Genomic DNA, 18,923 nt, shown 5'->3' with positions numbered 1-18,923 from the left:
CCTTATTGAGCACAACATACTGCAGGCCTTGTCATTTTCATATTGACTCAGTTAGGGCTGTAAACTCAGAAATATTGGAGAGAGATTCTGTTGCGAAATGCTTGACAAGTGCCATCTTAGAGGATCAACTTTGGAATTCTTCGGAGACAGCAATATTGATCCAGACTTGTTGTTTGGAGAAACTGAAGGGATTATTGAAAGGAGCACAATGGCGCTATGCAGAGCTTTTGAGATTAGATTCTGAAATATGCTCCATTCCTGACTGGCTGCCTGTGTTCAGAAACAGTTTTGCCCTTAACCATTAGATTTAACAAGTTAAGCTAAAGAAAGACTAAGGTGTGCTTGCTTTAGGTCACTTTGAATATCATGCACATGATCACATTTCCCCCCTTTTAATGAGGAATACTAACCCTAACACTAATATGAATATACATGTACAGTTTGGTTAATAGCTAAATAATTCTTCAATATAGAACTTTAAGACATTTGATTGACAGAGTTTTTTTATCCTGCTGTTCACTCATAAAGCTAGTAGCCTGTTAATCACTTCATCGCCTTGCCAATATAAATTGGAGATCATTTAAAGACATTAAAGAAAAATGAAGATCATTTCATTTTATGTGAAATGATTACATTCATTTGTATGTGACAAATAAAAATCTTGAATCTCTTGAATCTTTAAAGACATTATTGTGACACCACTGATAAACAGTAGCTCTAAAAAAATATATTGTTAGTTTTATCATTGATATCAACATTAGTCTGTGTCTGAGTTACAGTAGCAGTCAGTCGTTCTACTGCATACATTTTTAAATGTTTAATCTATGTGTGTTAGACAAACATATTTGGTTGTTGTGTCCCATATTGCTGTTTTTTTCAGCACCTCACACCATGAGTACTGTACTTTTAAGATGCTGTTGTGTTTTATTCTGTTGCACTCTTCCATCCAGCTGTTTCATTAAGCAGTTCTGTGTGGATGTCTCCTCATTCATTTTGTGCTGTTGCTCTTATTAAGTGTGGTTTGGTGAGTGTATATGTTATGGATCAGAGTGCATGGCTAAATGCATTGTTTTGCATTTGATTCTTCTAAATTGACAGCCCTAATCATTTTGAATTTTCATGAACTAATGCTGAATTTCTGTGTTCAGGTGACCTGCTTCCAGCTGATGGGGTCTTGATACAAGGCAATGATCTGAAGATTGATGAGAGTTCTCTGACAGGGGAATCTGACCATGTGCGCAAATCTGCAGATAAAGACCCCATGCTTCTCTCTGGTGAATGCCCACTTTACTGCTATATTTATTCGAATGTTGTGAGCTTCTGCACATAATACATATTGATGGTCTACATGTACTATAGTGAATTAAATATCAATTCAACAGATTATGTAAGAGTGAAGACGTTCTGTTAAATCTTATTGGTTTAACACAGTCAATATGGTCAAGACCTCTGAGATAGGACTGAACAAAACCTGGGACAGTCATGCTGTCATTCATGTGTTTGAACTAGCAACTAGCTTCAGTATAGGATAATGTTATCCAATAGTTTATTAAATGTATCTATTAAAAACATATAATGACACACCAAAATATAGGGCCAGATTTACTAACAGCTTACGCCAGCGTAAACCATCTTTTGGCGTTAAAATAGTACTGTCAGGATTTACTAAAGAAGCGCAGTGAAGAATTAGCGCTGAAAAGGCATGGACACAGTTATTTTTGCACCTGACCTTATTGAATATCAATTTGTAGAAATTCCCCTTTCTGTTTATTTGCGACTACGCTAATTTGCGCTGCACTTGGTATATTACTTTGGTCGATATGTAAATGAGATGTTGCGTCTGTGTTCTTTAATTTGCACGTTGTCAGTAAATCACCGACATAAATTTCCACACCAATTAGGCTCTCACACTAATTTGCCCCGTTTAGTAAATCTGGCCCATAATCTATTCAGTGCCAACTGCACCATTTATTGCTATGCAGTTTTATAAGAGAACACTTTTAATGTATTTTGATTCTACAACTTTTATCGAACTTTTATCTGTGTTAGCTTCTTGGCCAGCCAGGTGAGCATGAGGGATGGATGTTGACAGACAGCAGTCTGTGGTGTCCGTGTATGACATCACACACTGTGTTATTTGTGCTGAGGTCAGAGCGGCCTGCTATTATTTACAGTTTCTCCATGACTTACTGCTCGGTTAACTGAATCACCAGGCACCCATGTGATGGAGGGCTCGGGTCGAATGCTGGTCATGGCTGTCGGAGTGAACTCTCAGACTGGGATCATCTTCACTTTGCTCGGTGCTGGAGGAGAGGAGGAAGAGAAAAAAGAGAAGAAAGGTGCGTAACTAAAGCTCAGCATGACAAAACCTCAACAGAGCTGCGTTACATCTGCCCAGGACACTTCTGTACATGTGATTCCTGTCAACTGATAAGCAGCTGTTATTGTATTAAAAATATTTAGGCTTAAATTGAATTTACATCTGTTTACATTCTGTTTAGACCGTTTTAACATACAGTATATAACATACAAACTAATATGATGTATGTTTGCCAATTTGTAAATGAAACGGGTGACATTTCTGTCCAAAAACCATGCCAAAGTTTATTATCAGCTTTTTGCATCTATATGCTTTTATTTAAATCATAAAATCGTATTTAAAAATGACACTTATTCAAATTTATTAGAATTGACATAAATGTGTTTATTGTAAAAACAAAATTTATTCAGTAAACAAGTAATATGGTGAAAATATGGCTAGCTGTGGAACAAGCAATATTCAGTTAGTTAAAATGTATAAGATTGAAACTAACCTTTTTTTTATAAATATGTCTGGTTATTGTGTAGTTATATCACAGATTCAGTTTATTAGTAAACTTCATTTATGTATGACTGACAAATACGCATCACATGCATCTCAAGTTTATTAGTATGTTAATGTTCAAACACTGTGATTCTAAAAGTTGGAAATTGTATAGACGCAATTGATAAAACTCTCCCCGTGTTGTCAGAACATTTCAAGTGAAAAGTAAATGTATTTACTGTTGCTCATCATTGAAAGAATTAAACTATGGTGCGTAGCTCATCCCACAGGTTAGATACCTCAGATTGAGGAGTGTGAGCCGTTTCGATTAGACTTAAGAAAACCCCAGCAGCATCCTGCTAAACACCCAAGTGGCGATGAGTTTTGCACAGCAGAGAAAAGTTTTATATAAAAAAAAAAACAATTCTCCCAATTTGTCCCAATCAGAGACTGCTTTTGAGTCGAACATGTTACTGTCGTTTTCCCAGCGGCTGCTTCAGATTGACACTTGAAAATGTGCTGTTTCTGGTTGGGTAGCATGTGCTGCCCGCACCGTTTGTCAGCATAAGGCCTTATGTGTGTGTTATTCTGCAAACCGCCACAGGTCAGGCTCTGGAGGATGGCCATCAGCTGGCAGGTAGAGTATGAATCTCTGTACCTGGGGATATCTGCAGTAATGCTCAATTATTACCCCACTAAATCCGCTCTGCCCTCCCGAGCCCTGCTTTAGTAACCGCGATCTTTCACTTAAAAAGATGCCCTTTTTAAGTATTTACAGAAATGCATTTCATCCATGATCCTGCATAGATGATGATCAGGAGGTTGTGATATAACCCCGGCTTATTCCCTCAAGAGCGGATAAATTGATTGCGGTTTCGTAGCCTTGTAGTCTGATACCCTACAGCTTGTAGCGTGTTGTGATTGAAGCACTTGGATTTGATTTGGAAGCATGTGTTTATTTGGTTGTTTTATTTTTTGAATCACCTGTTCGTATTTACTTGGTAGTGAACATAGCAATTGGAATTTTCTCTCAAATGACGGGTATCTGTCAATGCCAGATATTTGTGCCATTGATCATTGTGTCGTTTTGTGCCTCGACTTTGTTTTGTCTACCATATTATGTGTAACCTGTTTTATGTTGCAGTGTTTTTTTCCATCGATGTCATTCTTTTAAAGTCGCCTTTCAGTTGACAGCAGTATATTGAGAGATACTAATCGTGGTAACGACGCTCTTAACCATGCTACTTTTGTTCATTATTACGGCTAGACTGCTCCCATCCCTCCTCACACCCCATCGCAACTATAGCTACCGATGGTGCGGCAAGCGCAAATACCCCTGGTAATACCAGCCTAGTCAATGGTAGGTTGAGCAGCCCTCCGCTGTCCGTCCCTCACTGGCTCCGCCTCTCCTCCTCTTCCTCCTCCAGTTGTCTTGATCTTCCTCTCCTGCTGACTGTGCGTTCCTCTCAGTGCATGTCACCTCTAATCACTCACTCCTTTTCTGTTCTCCTCCCTATTCTACCCTTTTCCCTTCTGTTATTTTATATGTATGCCAACAACAGATTGGTTGAAATAAGCTCCATTGGTTATTTATTGGTAAATAACATCCATTGGTTGAAATAAGCTGTTTAGCTATTACCAGAATAGTCGAAAACTTAAGCATCAATAAAATAAGAACTGCACCTCAACTGATTTTAAATTTCAGTCATTTGAGTTTTACAGAAGTGTGGATTGTAATATGGTTTGATGTGAAATATAATTGAAATTTGTGATGTTACAACATGATTAGTTTTCATTTGTTAAACTGTAGAATGCATATACTGTACTGTTCAAAAGTTTGGAGTCAGTATTATTTTTTTTGGTAACACTTTATTTTTGATAGTCCATTTTAGACATTCTACTAACAGCAAGTAACTTTGCAACTACAGTACATGTCAACTAGCAGTCAGAGTATTAGTAGACTGTCTGCTTAATATCTTCTAACACTTTATTTTGATGGGTCCACAACATACAACATACTGACTATCAGAAACATTGCAAGTATATGCCAACTTTATTCTACTAACCTTCTACCTAATCTAACAGTCTATTCTGAGAGTTAGTAGACATGTAGTTGTAAATTTATGAGAATAAGTTGACATGTAGTTACAACGTTACTTATAGTTAGTAGAATGTCTAAAGTGGACTATCAAAATAAAGTGTAACCTTTTTTTAGCTAATACTTTAACTCTGCAAGGATTAGTTAAATTGATCAAATGTGGCAACAAAAACTTTAACACTGATACAAAATATTTCAATTTCAAATAAATAAACTTTCAATTAATCGAAAAATTATGAAAGAACTAATGTGTCCATAAAAATATTAATTAACTGTTTTCAGCATTGATAATAATCAGAAATGTTTGTTGAGCAGTAAATCAGTATATTATTATGATTTCTGAAGATCATGTGACTCTGAAGACTGGAGTAATGATGCTGAAAATACAGCTGCAGATCACAGAAATAAATCATATTTTAACAGATACACAAACACACACGTTTTTGTGAAAAGTGGGTTCATCCCATAGGCGTAATGGTTTTTATACTGTACAAACTGTATGTGCTATTGCCCTACACCTACCTTACACATAGACTTAGCCCTCACAGGAGACTGCATTTCTACTTTCCCAAAAAAACTCACTCTGTATGATTTATAAGTGTTTTGAAAAGTGTGAACATGGGTCAATGTCCTGAAAAGTCACCTTCACCTTGTAATACCTGTCATACCTGTGTCATTATACACATTTATGTCCTCATTTGTCACAAAAACGTGCACACACACACACACACACACACACACACACACACACACACACACACACATGCACATGCACACGGTTATTTTTAAATTGCAAAAGTATTTTACAATATTACTGTTTTTTGATCAAATAAATGCAGTATTTACGAGCAGAAGAGACTTCTGTAAAAAAAAAAAAAAAAAAAACATTAAAAAAATTACACTGACTGCAAACTTTTGAACAATAGTGTACAAAATGAATACTGTAGTATATTATTACTGTAGTACAGCTCTGAATAAGAATCAGTTCGTAACTTCCAGATAGATAGACAGACAGAGATTGGTTTTGCGTGTTTGGTTGCTCTTGTTCTTGTGGTGAAGTGGCTCTCCTCTCTGCTCTCTGGTGTTGCATGGCTCTTTCTCCTGCATGTCCACTAGACTTGTGCTGTTCCTCTAGTCCTCATTGTGTTGAGTGTTTCTCCTCCATTTCTCCTCCATGGAATATCTGAATGATTACTACATAGTACTTCCACTATGACAAATCATAGTGACAAACCTAGAAATGACTACCAAGTGTTTAAAATGTTGTGTAGATTCTACACATATTAGATATTCCATAGCATTCCTGTCAAAAAACCAACATGAAAACATACAGCTGAACTACTTTTGTCTGAACAAACACATACTGCATATACTTCAATATCAAATACATGTATTCAAGAAAGCAATGATTTGTAACATAACATTTATACCTTACTCAGCTGATATTTGATGTCACTGGTCAATCTGATTTGGCCAAACCCATAATGCACCTCAGAGCTTCATTATGAAACAACTCTGTGTTATGTATGTGACTCACAATGATGTTGATAAATTACTCATTCTCTGTCTTCCTTTTTTAATTTGATTTCACTGTAATGTCCATGTGATGAATGTTTTATCGTCTGCTTTCTGTTATTTTTGTCCTGTGTCTGTTGATGCCTTCATCTTAGGTAAAATGCAGGATGGAAATATGGAGAACAACCAGACCAAAGGTAACCTGCTTTCACTTTACCGCTGGTTTGAGCGCTCACCATTCCTTTGAGTAGGTTCAAATGTCAGCTCGTCTGTTTGTGCTGCTTCTCATGTGTGCGTCAGGGTCTCTCGGAAACTTCACACTTTCTGTCTGTGTCCAAATCTCGGACCGTCTGAATTCTTAAAGGAGTTTTTTGTGATCTGTAGCCTAGCTGTATATGCTCTTTGGTTATTCATCATATGGATAAAAGTATCCAGAGGTGTTTGTATATTTCAAATAATGGTGAAAATAAATTAGTCTATGCAAATATCGACCATATTAAATACTTAGCATTTACATTTGTCAGTAAAGTTTATTTTCATGATACAGTCTGGTTAAGGCATTGTGCCATCAAGTTTCTGATCATTTTCAGGTCTCCAGAGTTGCATGTATTTAAAAGGTTTTACATTTTATAATTAGTCCATGTGTTGATATTCCCAACATGAAAAACAGTTTGTATAAACTTTATGTATGTAGATTGTGAGCTCCATTTGCAGTATGTGGAGCTATATAGCTGGGGTTGCATTGAACATCTTTAAAATGTGGCAAGAAATCCACAAGAAACTTCAAGCAGTTTGTCTTTTGTCCTAAAGGAATAGGCCGGGGAAGTCGTGGCCTAATGGTTAGAGAGTCGGACTCGTAATCGAAAGGTTGCGGGTTCGAGTCCCCGGCCGGCAGGGATTGTAGGTGGGGGGAGTGAATGTACAGCGCTCTCTCCACCCTCAATACCACGACTGAGGTGCCCTTGAGCAAGGCACCGAACCCCCAATTGCTCCCCGGGCGCCGCAGCATGGCTGCCCACTGCTCCGGGTGTGTGTTCACGGTGTGTGTGTGTGTGTGTGTGTGCATTTGTTCACTACTCACTGCTGTGTGTGTGCACTTGGATGGGTTAAACGCAGAGCACCAATTTCGAGTATGGGTCACCATACTTGACAATACGTCAATACTTTATACTTTACTTTATATAATAGTTCACCCAAAAGTAAAAACGAGCATCTCTTTCCATTCAGTTACAGGGAATCATTCATTTAGTTTGCAGCACCTACGTTCTATGATGCAGTTAAATAAGACTTGCCCTACATTTTTTCCCGTTCAACAGCCATTTCACTAGTATATATGTCAAAATAAGCAAGTCGGTCCCAATTTCCATATCATGCCGTTTTAAGTTATTATACACTAAAAATCTTGACATCTGTCCTAGATCTTCTTGGTGCATTTGAAGGAGTTATAGCCTACAAGTCATATGTCTGTTTTTTGTTGTTGTTTTTTTAACGTGAAAATCCCATTAATTGTAATTGTGTGGAAAAGAGTAACCAGTAAACCTCTTTAAGATTTCTACTTGTGTGTTCTGCAGAAGAAAGAAAGTTATACAGCTTTGAAGCAAATTGAGGGTGAATGATGGCAGCTTTATTTTTGGGTGACCTATCCCTTTAAATAAAGGGAGTTCAAGATCCTTTGTCCCATATAAACTTGATACGGAGTGTCTGCCATCAGATCCCACGAAAAGGTTTTTCAGTAGAGCAGACGTGTCTCAGTCATGTAATGATACCATGATTGACCTTTAATTGAGTTCCTGGATAAATGTGAAATTCATTCACCGGCTTGCGTTCCCTTTGAGACAGATCAGTGTAGACATACAAAATAACATATTAATTTGCTGGTTTGGTGATAACGTATTGCCTGAAGATGAATAATTCTATTGAAATATTGAAAAAAGTGGTGGCTTGTAGCTCAGAATGGTCATTCATACATCATGTTTAGTCACCAACATTTCCAAGTTTTAATATACAAACAAACCCAACAGTAGAGTTTAAACTATGGTTCTTCTGTGATTCTCTCACAATGACTACATGTCCAGTACGGTCAAGGTCCAGCTTTAGCTGTAGAAGTGAGCAAAGGTCAGACGCTCCATAACCCACATGTGTTGCCTGTGATCATTACAGTGAAGAAGCAGGACGGTGCTGCAGCAATGGAGATGCAGCCCTTGAAGAGTGCAGAGGGTGGAGAGACCGATGACAAAGAGAAGAAGAAAGCCAATGTCTCCAAGAAAGAGAAATCCGTTCTGCAGGGAAAACTGACCAAGCTGGCCGTGCAGATCGGCAAAGCAGGTGCTATGTGTGTTTAGGTTGTTTGGAGGATCAGGGCTCGAGGCTTTTTTATCATTGCAGTGGAGCGCCATGCACTAATGCAGTGTTTGGTGTGATCTGGTCCTTAGGTTTGGTGATGTCTGCCATTACAGTCATCATCCTGGTGCTTTACTTTGCAATCGATAACTTTGTGCTTCAGAAGAGGCTGTGGCTGCCGGAGTGTACGCCGATCTACATTCAGTATTTTGTCAAATTCTTCATCATTGGCGTTACAGTGCTGGTGGTGGCCGTTCCTGAAGGCCTTCCGCTGGCTGTCACCATCTCTCTGGCCTACTCGGTGAAGGTAAACTTGTTCCACATGAAGAACATTTAGACTGTACCATATTTAGGTCTAGTTTAGTACTTTGATATTACATGAACCTAATGAACCCACACTGTAAAAAAAAAAAAAAAAAAACAGTAGTTTTTACAAAATAATTTTGAGAGCTTCTATAAACACATATGCAGAACAAACAGTATAGAACTGTAATTTACAAATATGGTAACACACGTCACTTAAATAATTCAATAATCATTAAACAACAGAAGATGTAACATAAAACCCAAATGCACATAACTGATATCAAAGACTATTAAGAAACATGATTATCTAAACAAAATGCTCTAAATGTGGAGTGTCACGCAGGGGATTCTGGAAATGTCAGTTTACAATTTTTGACTAAATTATATGTTGATTTGTGCTTTTTTACTTCTAAAAATTGTACAATTAATAGCATTTTACAGTAAAATTACATAAATTGTCTGGTTAGATCTTCTACAGTTTTTCACTGTATGTAGTACGATAACTTGTTTTCCCATTGTGTTTTTACAATATTTTACAGTTAAAATGACACTCATTTTCTTACAGTGCAGACAGCAATTTTGGACATAATAGAATCACTTTTAATAGTTTTAAAATGCTTTATTTGTTTTTATTTTGGGAAAATGACATGAATGAGATGATTATTTTCAATGAACCTTTTAAACAAGTTGATGATTAAATCACACTGGACAACTCGTTTGAGGTTTTTATAAATGTTTATCTCATTTCTACTTGCCTCCAGCAGAAATTGACTCCCACATACTGTGCATGCTCACTTTAAAGTCAGCATAAAATGAAAACTGATTTTAGACTTATTTTATTTGTGCATGTTGTATTTATTTATTTTTAAAAATATTTGACTTTGTTGTTTTGGTTACACTTTATTTTAAGGTGTCCTTGTTACAGTGTAATTATACATTTAAATACTGAGTAATATTAATTAACTACATGTTCTTACTATATGGTTAGGGTTAGGATTAGGGTTTGGCTTAGTGTTACTTGCATGCAATTATGCATAATTTATTGTTATTATAATAGTAAGTACATGTAACGTGTAACAAGGACACCTTAAAATAAAGTGTTACCCTTGTTTTTAATAAAATTTCATTACTTGTCACTTCCAGTCAAAATGTTAGGCAGTGCAATTCCCACATTTCAAAATCCAATGAACAACCAGTGTATAGAACTGCGAGCAATATGCTGTTCATGTTGAAATTACCATCATTTTGTGCTTTTTGACTTCACATTGTATAATTACAAATGGGAAATACTGAATTTCATGAACGCTCCGAAATCTCTCCTTTGATGTTTGCGGTGTCGCATAAAAACGACCAAAATGGCAGGAACCTCAACAGGTAAAAGTCACTAGGTGGCTATTTTGCATACACAGGTGTATTTGATTACCAACAAAGCCGCCTATGTAAATATATTGGTATAATGCCAAAAATGGCAATATAAATGATTTTAGAAATAAATGTTTTCTGTCTGGCTGTGTGAACAGCTTACAGCACAGTAATTCCAACATGTTGTGAACACATCCTCATCCTCAAAAAAATAAAATAAATAAATAAATAAAAAAGCAGCCTTTTTGTGTCCTGTTTCAGTTAGAAGGTTATTTATGTCGAAAGGTACTCATACAGTATAGGTAGCGGACAGTGGAGTTTTTAGATGCTTTTAGAAGATGCTGTATTGGCTATGTATCTGTATCAGTCATGTGGTTACATCAAATTTAAATATGGCTTTTTTACACATTTTCACATTTTAAATACACATTTTCTTTTGTATGTGCTGATAGAAAATGATGAAGGATAACAATTTGGTACGCCATCTGGATGCTTGTGAGACCATGGGCAATGCCACAGCAATCTGCTCAGACAAGACTGGCACACTGACCACCAACCGAATGACAGCAGTGCAATGCTATGTGAGCGATGTCCATTACAAGGAGATACCAGACCCCAGCTCCATCCCACCCAAAACTCTGGAAATACTGGTCAACGCTATATCCCTCAACAGCGCCTACACTACTAAAATACTGGTAAGACATAGAAACCTTCAGCTCTTTGGCTAACACTGGTGTTATTTCAGCAACAACTGCTTTGAAGCAATAGATTTTAATGTTGACGTATAAGCACAAGCTATTACTTATATAGACTGCCTGGCCAAAACGTTGCACATTAATATTTATTGGACTTCCTTTGTCTTTGATTGCACTGTGCATTAATTGTAGCATTTTTTTGGACAGCCTTATGCAACAAATCATGTTCCCTGAACAACTCTTTCACATTTTGTGTCTGAATAAATTTTGGTTTGAAGTTAAAAAACTAACATTATACATACAATTGGTTTGTGTACCCAGTATTTAAAAAAATGTACAAATACAATGAAAATATCGGTATTGGTACTCTATATCAACAAGTACAACAAATTAAAGTATCGGTATCGGGCGCGTACTGGAAAAAGTGGTATCGGTGCATCCCTAGACAATAGTATCACTTTTTAGCTCAAGTCAGTTTAGTGTTGGATTCAGTGTTAATCACTGCAATAATGGTCAATCATAGACTCTTAAGTGTTTCCTTATGTAATCTAAACAATGGCTTTTTTGACCAGTCAGTGCAATACACTAGGGTCAGCAGAAACACATGAAACCTCACCCTCATGTCAGAAAAATCATCCTAGACGATGGCTTTCTTTCTTTTGTGGAACTCAAAAGAAGATGTTTAGCAGAATGTGCATTCTACTCATCCTCTAAAAAGAAAATAAAAACACCATAATAGCATCACAAAAGTGACAGCATTAGGTAGAGTGCTGCCTACACCTATTTGGCAAATGATCATTGAAGTGAATGAAGGCGTTCAGGGTCTACATTGAATCAGTGTGTGTTTACTCTAGTAACTGAATCAATGATGTGATGCCATGCTCACTAGTTGAGCTACAGCCATATTAGCATGTTTTTCCTTCTTCTTTACTACCAACATCAATTTTCAAGATGGCTAAACTCATTGCTGTTTGAATTGCAGTAGTAAGTATGGTTGTTTCAGTTTTATATAAATTGAACAATCACATTCAGCATACAATAGGAAAGTAATATCTTTGAATAATTTGAAAAATTCACAAACCTTCAGTGTTTGTTCAAAAGTAAAAAAGATTGCTCCAATTAAACAGAAATTACTGAAGATGTCCTACATAGGGTAACCCAACGATGAAATCCTGTCTTATTGGAATCAGGACTGTGTTTGCTTTAGGCCTTCTCATGTGTATGTTTCCATATGTGCTGTGTGTTCTTTGAGGACCAAGAACGCTGCAGAATAATCACTGTGTATTTTGGAGCTCCAGTTTGGGTTAGTTTTCAAAAGTGAGCAGTCTGCAAGGATACAGTTGAGACAACGAATTATGGAAAAAAAACACAACATGTGAGTTATTCTTGATTCTGGGGGCTGGAATCAGATCTGTTCTCTATCTTAGTTTAAGAAGCATAGGAACCCCTTGAATGCTGGAGCACATTAACACTACTTACAGAACCCGTCCCTGGAGACCAGTACTGAGAGCTTTCATAACCATACAAAGAAAGACTTGGATAAGCATATCATTCCAGACGTCTTGTTTTAACACAAACTGAAATGAGCAGAACTCTTTATCCCTGGAGAGATCCCCCAAGCTACTGTGTTTTGCTGCTCCATTATGTAATTAATGCATGAACTTCTCCTCACCCAACACTCGAGAGCTCCTTCAGCAAACTTTCCAAAGTCTCCTTCCAATCTCAGTGCTTCTAGATTTACGTTAAAGGTGCCATAGAATGAAAAACTGTATTTACCTTGGAATAGTTGAACAAGAAGAGTTCTGTACATGGAAATGACATACCATGAGCCTCAAACACCATTGTTTCCTTCTTATTTAAATCTCGCGTTTGCAGAAGACCACTGAAAAAGAGGCGAATCCCAACATTACACCGACTGTGACATTACAGTCAGAATCATTAATGTTTACGCCCCCAACATTTGCACAACATATGCCAGCCCATGTTCTAGGCCAGCCGGACCTGCACAGCTGAATCATCGATGCAGTGTTGCCAGATATTGCTATTAAAACAAACAAAGTCCAATAAATAAATAAAAATAAACCGAAATTAATCAATGCTTATAACAGCTGGATCTGGCAACACAGAGGCTGTGTCCGTGCCCTCACTCGCAACTCTCTCTCAAGCCTCATTCACTCCACCAGCTTCTCGCAGCGATCATGTTCATACCACGGACGCTAAACATTCTTGCAAAATCTCTCAAAATCTGTATCTTCATCTGATACGGTCTCAGACATATCAGGTTGGATGTATAATCTTTCCATCGTTCACGCCGGACAGTAGAAATTTGCTGTGTGAGCTACTGAAATAAGCCATGCTGTGAAACAGCCAACCAGAGCAGAGCTCTTCATTGAGCCGCACTGTGAAACAGCCAATCAGAGCAGAGCTCAACATTATTATTCATGACCATTCCAAATAAGGTAATAACAGACCATTTCATTCTAGGGAGAAATCCTAGGGTTGTAAATGGACATGTAAAACCGTCTCTGGAGAATGTTTGCCCTTTTCTAAGCCACATACCTTCTATGTAGACATCAGAGAACAATTTAAAATATTGTATCAAAGCATTCTATGGCACATTTAAATCGGAATATCGTGCTTTTAGGTGCAATGGCTTATCTGCACAGTTTTACCAACAAACTTTTACCAGTATTTGATATAGATTTAGCATTCATAATTTCGAGTGGTTATGAAGCGTGTCTCAGTAGTACGAGCAGCTGGTGCTCAGCCACGAAAGAGTTAGTGTAATCCTGAAACCGGAGTAGGACACACAGTACAGGTGATGCTGCTGGCATGTACACTGATACTTCAGCCGGTAGTCTGAGCTCTGCGGAGACTTCCTGTCGCTCTGATCTCAGGTTGCTTCTACCACCTGTTCCGTCAGACCTTCTGGCCCTCTGATTGGAGAGGTCGGGTCTGACACTGATGTCATGTTCCTGGGCTCCCATCAATTCTTGATTGGAGGTTACATGTCCGAATGCGGCGGCGTGTGTGTGTGTGTGTGTGATTGAGGACTGTTCAGTAGGTCATCGGCTGTAGGCTTTGGATTCTTAGTTACACCAATGACAGATGCAGTTAGCCTTTCTTGCATCTTTTTCAAAGGTTTGTTTGAGCACAGAATATCGGTTAGCGATTAACACATTGTTGCATGTGTTTTATTCATGCTTGATGTGTTTTTAATTGGCTTCTGCTTAGTATTCTGGGAACGGGTCCATTCAGTGACTCCACACAGGCACTCTGGTTTCTGTCATCCAGATGATGAACGACTCTATGAATAGAACCATATGATCCCATTCAAATGCCTGTTACCTGCAGTATAAAGCTATCATGGTACATGAATATGGACACCATTCAGTACTGTGGTAAGACATGTTCAAGGATGTCATTTTATGGTCCTGTCAAACTCTCAGCCAGAACAAACCGGAATGGCTTTTAGTCAAGACCGACTTGGTAAAATCACGGCCTCTTCCATAATGTATATTAAGGATGGGAGACTTTACTGTCTTATAGAGTTTAGTTCCATTCCCAATCAAAGACACCTGCCTGGAATTTTCAAGCAATCCTGAAGACTTATCTCAGGTGTGTTTGATTAGGAATTTTGTTAAAAAGAGTGGCCCTCCAGGACTAGAGTTCTCGACCCCTAGTTTTACTATCTGATACCATCGTTAAACCATGGTTTTCTGAGGGTTATGCTTAGACAAAATGTCTGCCACTAGTCATATGTAAAGTTTGGGTACTTGATGCCGGACTCGGAACCAAGTCTGGACACGAGTGCAATTATGAATGAATTCTAATGACTCAGAACGTATTCAGGTAAATTTAAACTCAAACTTGGACTCGTATGTTTTGGACATGAAAGATAAAAATAAGAAACTACATACATTTAAGACAACAACATTAATAAAGGCCACTTTTGGCAAGGACTTGGACCCAACACTAGTCTATATGCAGGAAAGAATACTGCCCTCTGTGACTTCTCTGCTATTTTGGGAGCAGTTTTTTCATCGTGCACATGACAAGGTGAAATATCTTGCTGTCTCGTGTTTGATAAGTTGTGACTCATTTTGGGCAAAGTCGTTTGTCCGGCTGCAGCCGCTCCATGTGGCTCAGGGTCTCTGCCAAAGTCTCTCTGCGATGCCTCGGGCTGCCACTCATTCATTTAAGCCAATCAGCTTTGGCAAAGAGCTCACCTCACGGTCTGGGACAGGGGCTGTCACTGTCAGTGTAGGTAACGCTGTGAAATCAAAGAGGTGCTATGAAAATGACCTTCTAGGGGACACAAGAGGGCGTCCACAGCCCCTGCAGTGAGAAGGAGAATAGATCGAGGGAGCGCAGGAGCCGTGTGGAGCGCAGGAGCCGAATAGGGCCGTAAAGAGGAAGTAGTGCTGCCAGTGCATGTTTTGCCATATGCCGTGGTTTGTAGGAGTGCGTGCTGACCAGGGAGAAGACAGCTGTTCAGGAGAGCTTTGTGTGCCAGAGCCTCTCCGAGGGGTGCTATGAAATCCGCATCAAATGCATGAGCAGTCTTGAATGACCCAGGTGAGCAAACACGAGATACGTTTTTAATGTAATTTCTTCCCCTGAGGTACACTTAGTGAAGTTAGTGAAGTTCTTGTGGCAAAAACGTAATTTAGCTTTAGTTATAATTCCATTTTTCCACACTTTCTGTCTGCCCTGGGAATTAAATGGTCCAGTTTTGATTACCCAGTAGGCCATAGACATGTAAACAAGCCAGTCACAGTCTGATGCCAGAAAGTTGTAAGACATAAATCAAAATGTGTAACCTGTACACAGGCTTTGTTTGCTGAAATTTCTGAATTTCTCCGTTACATCTTACAGAAATTCCAGTGATACATATTGGATCCTATCAAGCCTAGTTATGAGAAATGCTTGAAAAGTAAATCAGAAATTTAACTCACAATCAAAGTCTCTATGAGCATTTCAGCATTTCTTCTCATCAATAAATAAACAGATCATGAAATCAAATTCCCTGGAGTAATTCTAGCTGGGTAGTGTTTGCTGGATTTTGTTCAAGCAAGCTGAGGATGAGATTTGAATTGGTTTTGTGGTCTGAAATTATTATGGACCTTTTGTTTCTTTTAAGCTTTTTCAGACTTTCATACTGTATGTATATGCAGACACTTATTCTTTGAAAGACAATTTTGGATCACATGTAGATGTTTTAAGAGATGTTTGTGAGACCCGTTGTGGAGTGGGATTGCAGACAAGTTATTAAATACCAGTGATTGATAGCAGGAAAGATGCAGTGTTGAACTTATGAAGACCCATCTTGCTCAACACGGGTTCTGTTTTCTGTTGGACACAATGCATCTTGGGAGCATCAAGTAAGTTGAAAATGAAGGCAAGAAGGTAGAGGCCATTTGCAATTCAACATGCTTGAAACATAGACCAAGACCAAGCTGACCTTAGTTAAAATATATTTTACAAGTTCACTTTGAACTCCCAGTGACAATAAGAGATTGCCATGCTTCAGAGTTTGAAAGGAGTCCAAAAAGTGAACGTTAAGAATCGGCAGAAGATTAACACTTTAGTGTTTGAGATTTATAACAAACGTTAACCAGAATGACAGGAATATTAAAACTGAGCTGCTGCACAAAATAAAAAAATAAATAAAAAAAATCACCTGTTCTCCTTCTGCATCCAAGCTGTTTATACGGCTATAATGAATTGCAAAGACACTTTGTAAATGACCTCAGCAAATTTACCAAAAGGAATTTTTGCGCTCCATGCAGCATAGCCCACCATGAGTGCATGTCATTAAGCAATGGTTGCCGTTACCTGTAGACAGGTGGTCAGTTGTGCGACACTTAACGATCGTCAGCATTCACAGAATAGAACAGAGTTCACTATTTAGCTTGTTACCATGCAGCAGGTATCTAAATCCTCTCTGCCTTTCTTCCATTCCAGCCTCCAGATAAGGAAGGAGGTCTTCCCAAACAAGTGGGCAACAAAACTGAGTGCGGCCTGCTGGGTCTGGTCCTGGACCTGAAACGAGACTACCAGACCGTCCGGAACCAGATCCCAGAGGAGAAACTCTACAAGGTGTACACCTTCAACTCTGTGAGGAAGTCCATGAGCACCGTCATCAAGCTTCCAGATCGCAGCTTCAGAATGTACAGCAAAGGAGCATCCGAAATCGTCCTTAAAAAGTGAGTGCCTTTCATCTGATTTCTGATGCTTCAGCTCTCGCACCTGCAATTGGTCATAAAAGCATTTTGGTGTCTCAATAGCAGATGGAGGGACATTATGTTGAATTACTGTAGCTTCATGTGCCTGAAATCATTTAGATGTGCTCTTTGTAGAATTACATAATGAAGAAATTTCCTCAGAGAGTCAGAAATTTCTGTAATGAAGGGAATGTGCATACGGCGTTGTTTTATCAATGTGAATGTGTCGGCTTCAGGTGTTCTCGCATTCTGAACGAGACGGGCGAACCCCGCGTCTTCAGACCGAGGGACAGGGATGAGATGGTGAAGAAAGTAATTGAACCCATGGCCTGCGAAGGGCTCAGAACCATCTGCGTGGGCTACCGCGACTTTCCTGCAGACCCGGAGCCCAACTGGGAGGACGAGAACAACATTTTGACTGAGCTGACAGCAATATGTGTTGTTGGAATTGAGGATCCTGTCAGACCTGAGGTGAGAAATGTCTTCACGTTTCATCATGTCGAATTTCACGATTTTAATTTCAATTTTTATATAATGTATTGCATCAGGAGAGCACACCTATAATGTGACCTCTGCCTCATCATTTGTGGCCCTGGCCCACAAAACCAGTCATAAGGTTCAATTTTTCAAAATTGAGATTTATACATCGTCTGAAAGCTCAATAAATAATCTTTCCATTGATGTATGGTTTGTTAGGATAGGACAATATTTGGCTGAGATACAACTATTTTAAAATAATGAGAAAATCTCCTTTAAAGTTGTCCAAATGAAGTTCTTAGCAATGCATATTACTAATCAAAAATTACGTTTTGATATATTTACGGTAGTAAATTTACAAAATATCTTCATGGAACATGATCTTTACTTAATATCCTAATGATTTTTGGCATAAAAGAAAAATAATTTTGACCCATACAATGTATTGTTGGCTATTGCAACAAATATACCTGTGCTACTGGTGACTGCTTTTGTGCTCCAGGTTCACATATGCTGATTTTGCTAAGGATGTGCAAAGCCATGCATTTTCAAAACTGACTGTTTGAACAACTAGTTTTAGCTTCTTCTGTCCCTGATCGGACACGTTCCTCAGAGGGATCCTTTAATTCTGATGCATGATTGTTTAAAAATCAGATTAAATGCTGGTTTTGTTTTGTTCTTAACCCATCTTAATCCTATAAAGTCTGACATATGAAATAATCTGAAAAATAACATTTTATGGAACTTTTATACAAAATATAAAGTTTTGCTTGTGTAAATAACCTATAGTAAACTTTAAAGGGCTAAAAGAGCAAGCAGAGTCTTTAAAACACACGTGAGACACCAATGCTTTATTTAAGGACAAGAGATCTGTCCTGTGCAAACTGTTTTAACAGATAAAGCACAACACACTAATCAACACAGCTGAAGCACTAAAACACTAGAAGCAAGAATCTAGATAAACGGGATCTGTGGAAGGTACCTAAAAACAAACCGAGACCACTATTAACATTTAAAGGTTTTGCAATCCAATTCAATGCCTGGGTCCTGGGGACTCCACAGTTCACACTTCACCTCATATCATCGCTTTTATACATCTG

The 18,923-nt window shown here is 38.3% G+C and overlaps 1 protein-coding gene across 8 annotated transcripts in view; it reads left to right on the top strand.

Annotated features, from left to right (window-relative positions):
• Positions 1-18,923, top strand: part of LOC306856995 (plasma membrane calcium-transporting ATPase 2-like) — a gene marked incomplete at both ends in the record, with an annotated part of 78,462 nt that overhangs the window by 38,847 nt on the left and 20,692 nt on the right. For 2 of the 8 annotated variants that reach the window (XM_079396596.1, XM_079396595.1), the window contains 10 exons: positions 1,149-1,274; positions 2,214-2,339; positions 3,408-3,440; positions 4,071-4,163; positions 6,572-6,613; positions 8,577-8,741; positions 8,849-9,063; positions 10,877-11,119; positions 17,087-17,328; positions 17,583-17,817. In XM_079396596.1, the coding sequence (XP_079252722.1) occupies positions 1,149-1,274; positions 2,214-2,339; positions 3,408-3,440; positions 4,071-4,163; positions 6,572-6,613; positions 8,577-8,741; positions 8,849-9,063; positions 10,877-11,119; positions 17,087-17,328; positions 17,583-17,817 (1,520 nt within the window). Of the gene's footprint in view, positions 1-1,148; positions 1,275-2,213; positions 2,344-3,407; positions 3,441-4,070; positions 4,164-6,571; positions 6,614-8,526; positions 8,742-8,848; positions 9,064-10,876; positions 11,120-17,086; positions 17,329-17,582; positions 17,818-18,923 lie in introns of all 8 variants that reach the window. The other 6 variants (XM_079396601.1, XM_079396597.1, XM_079396602.1 and 3 more) reach the window with 4 other exon arrangements.

The sequence above is a fragment of the Barbus barbus genome, assembly GCF_936440315.1.
Source record: "Barbus barbus genome assembly, chromosome: 37".
Lineage (NCBI taxonomy): Eukaryota > Metazoa > Chordata > Actinopteri > Cypriniformes > Cyprinidae > Barbus > Barbus barbus.
Note: the sequence above shows the minus strand (reverse complement) of the source record. Positions and strands in the feature narration are given on the sequence as shown.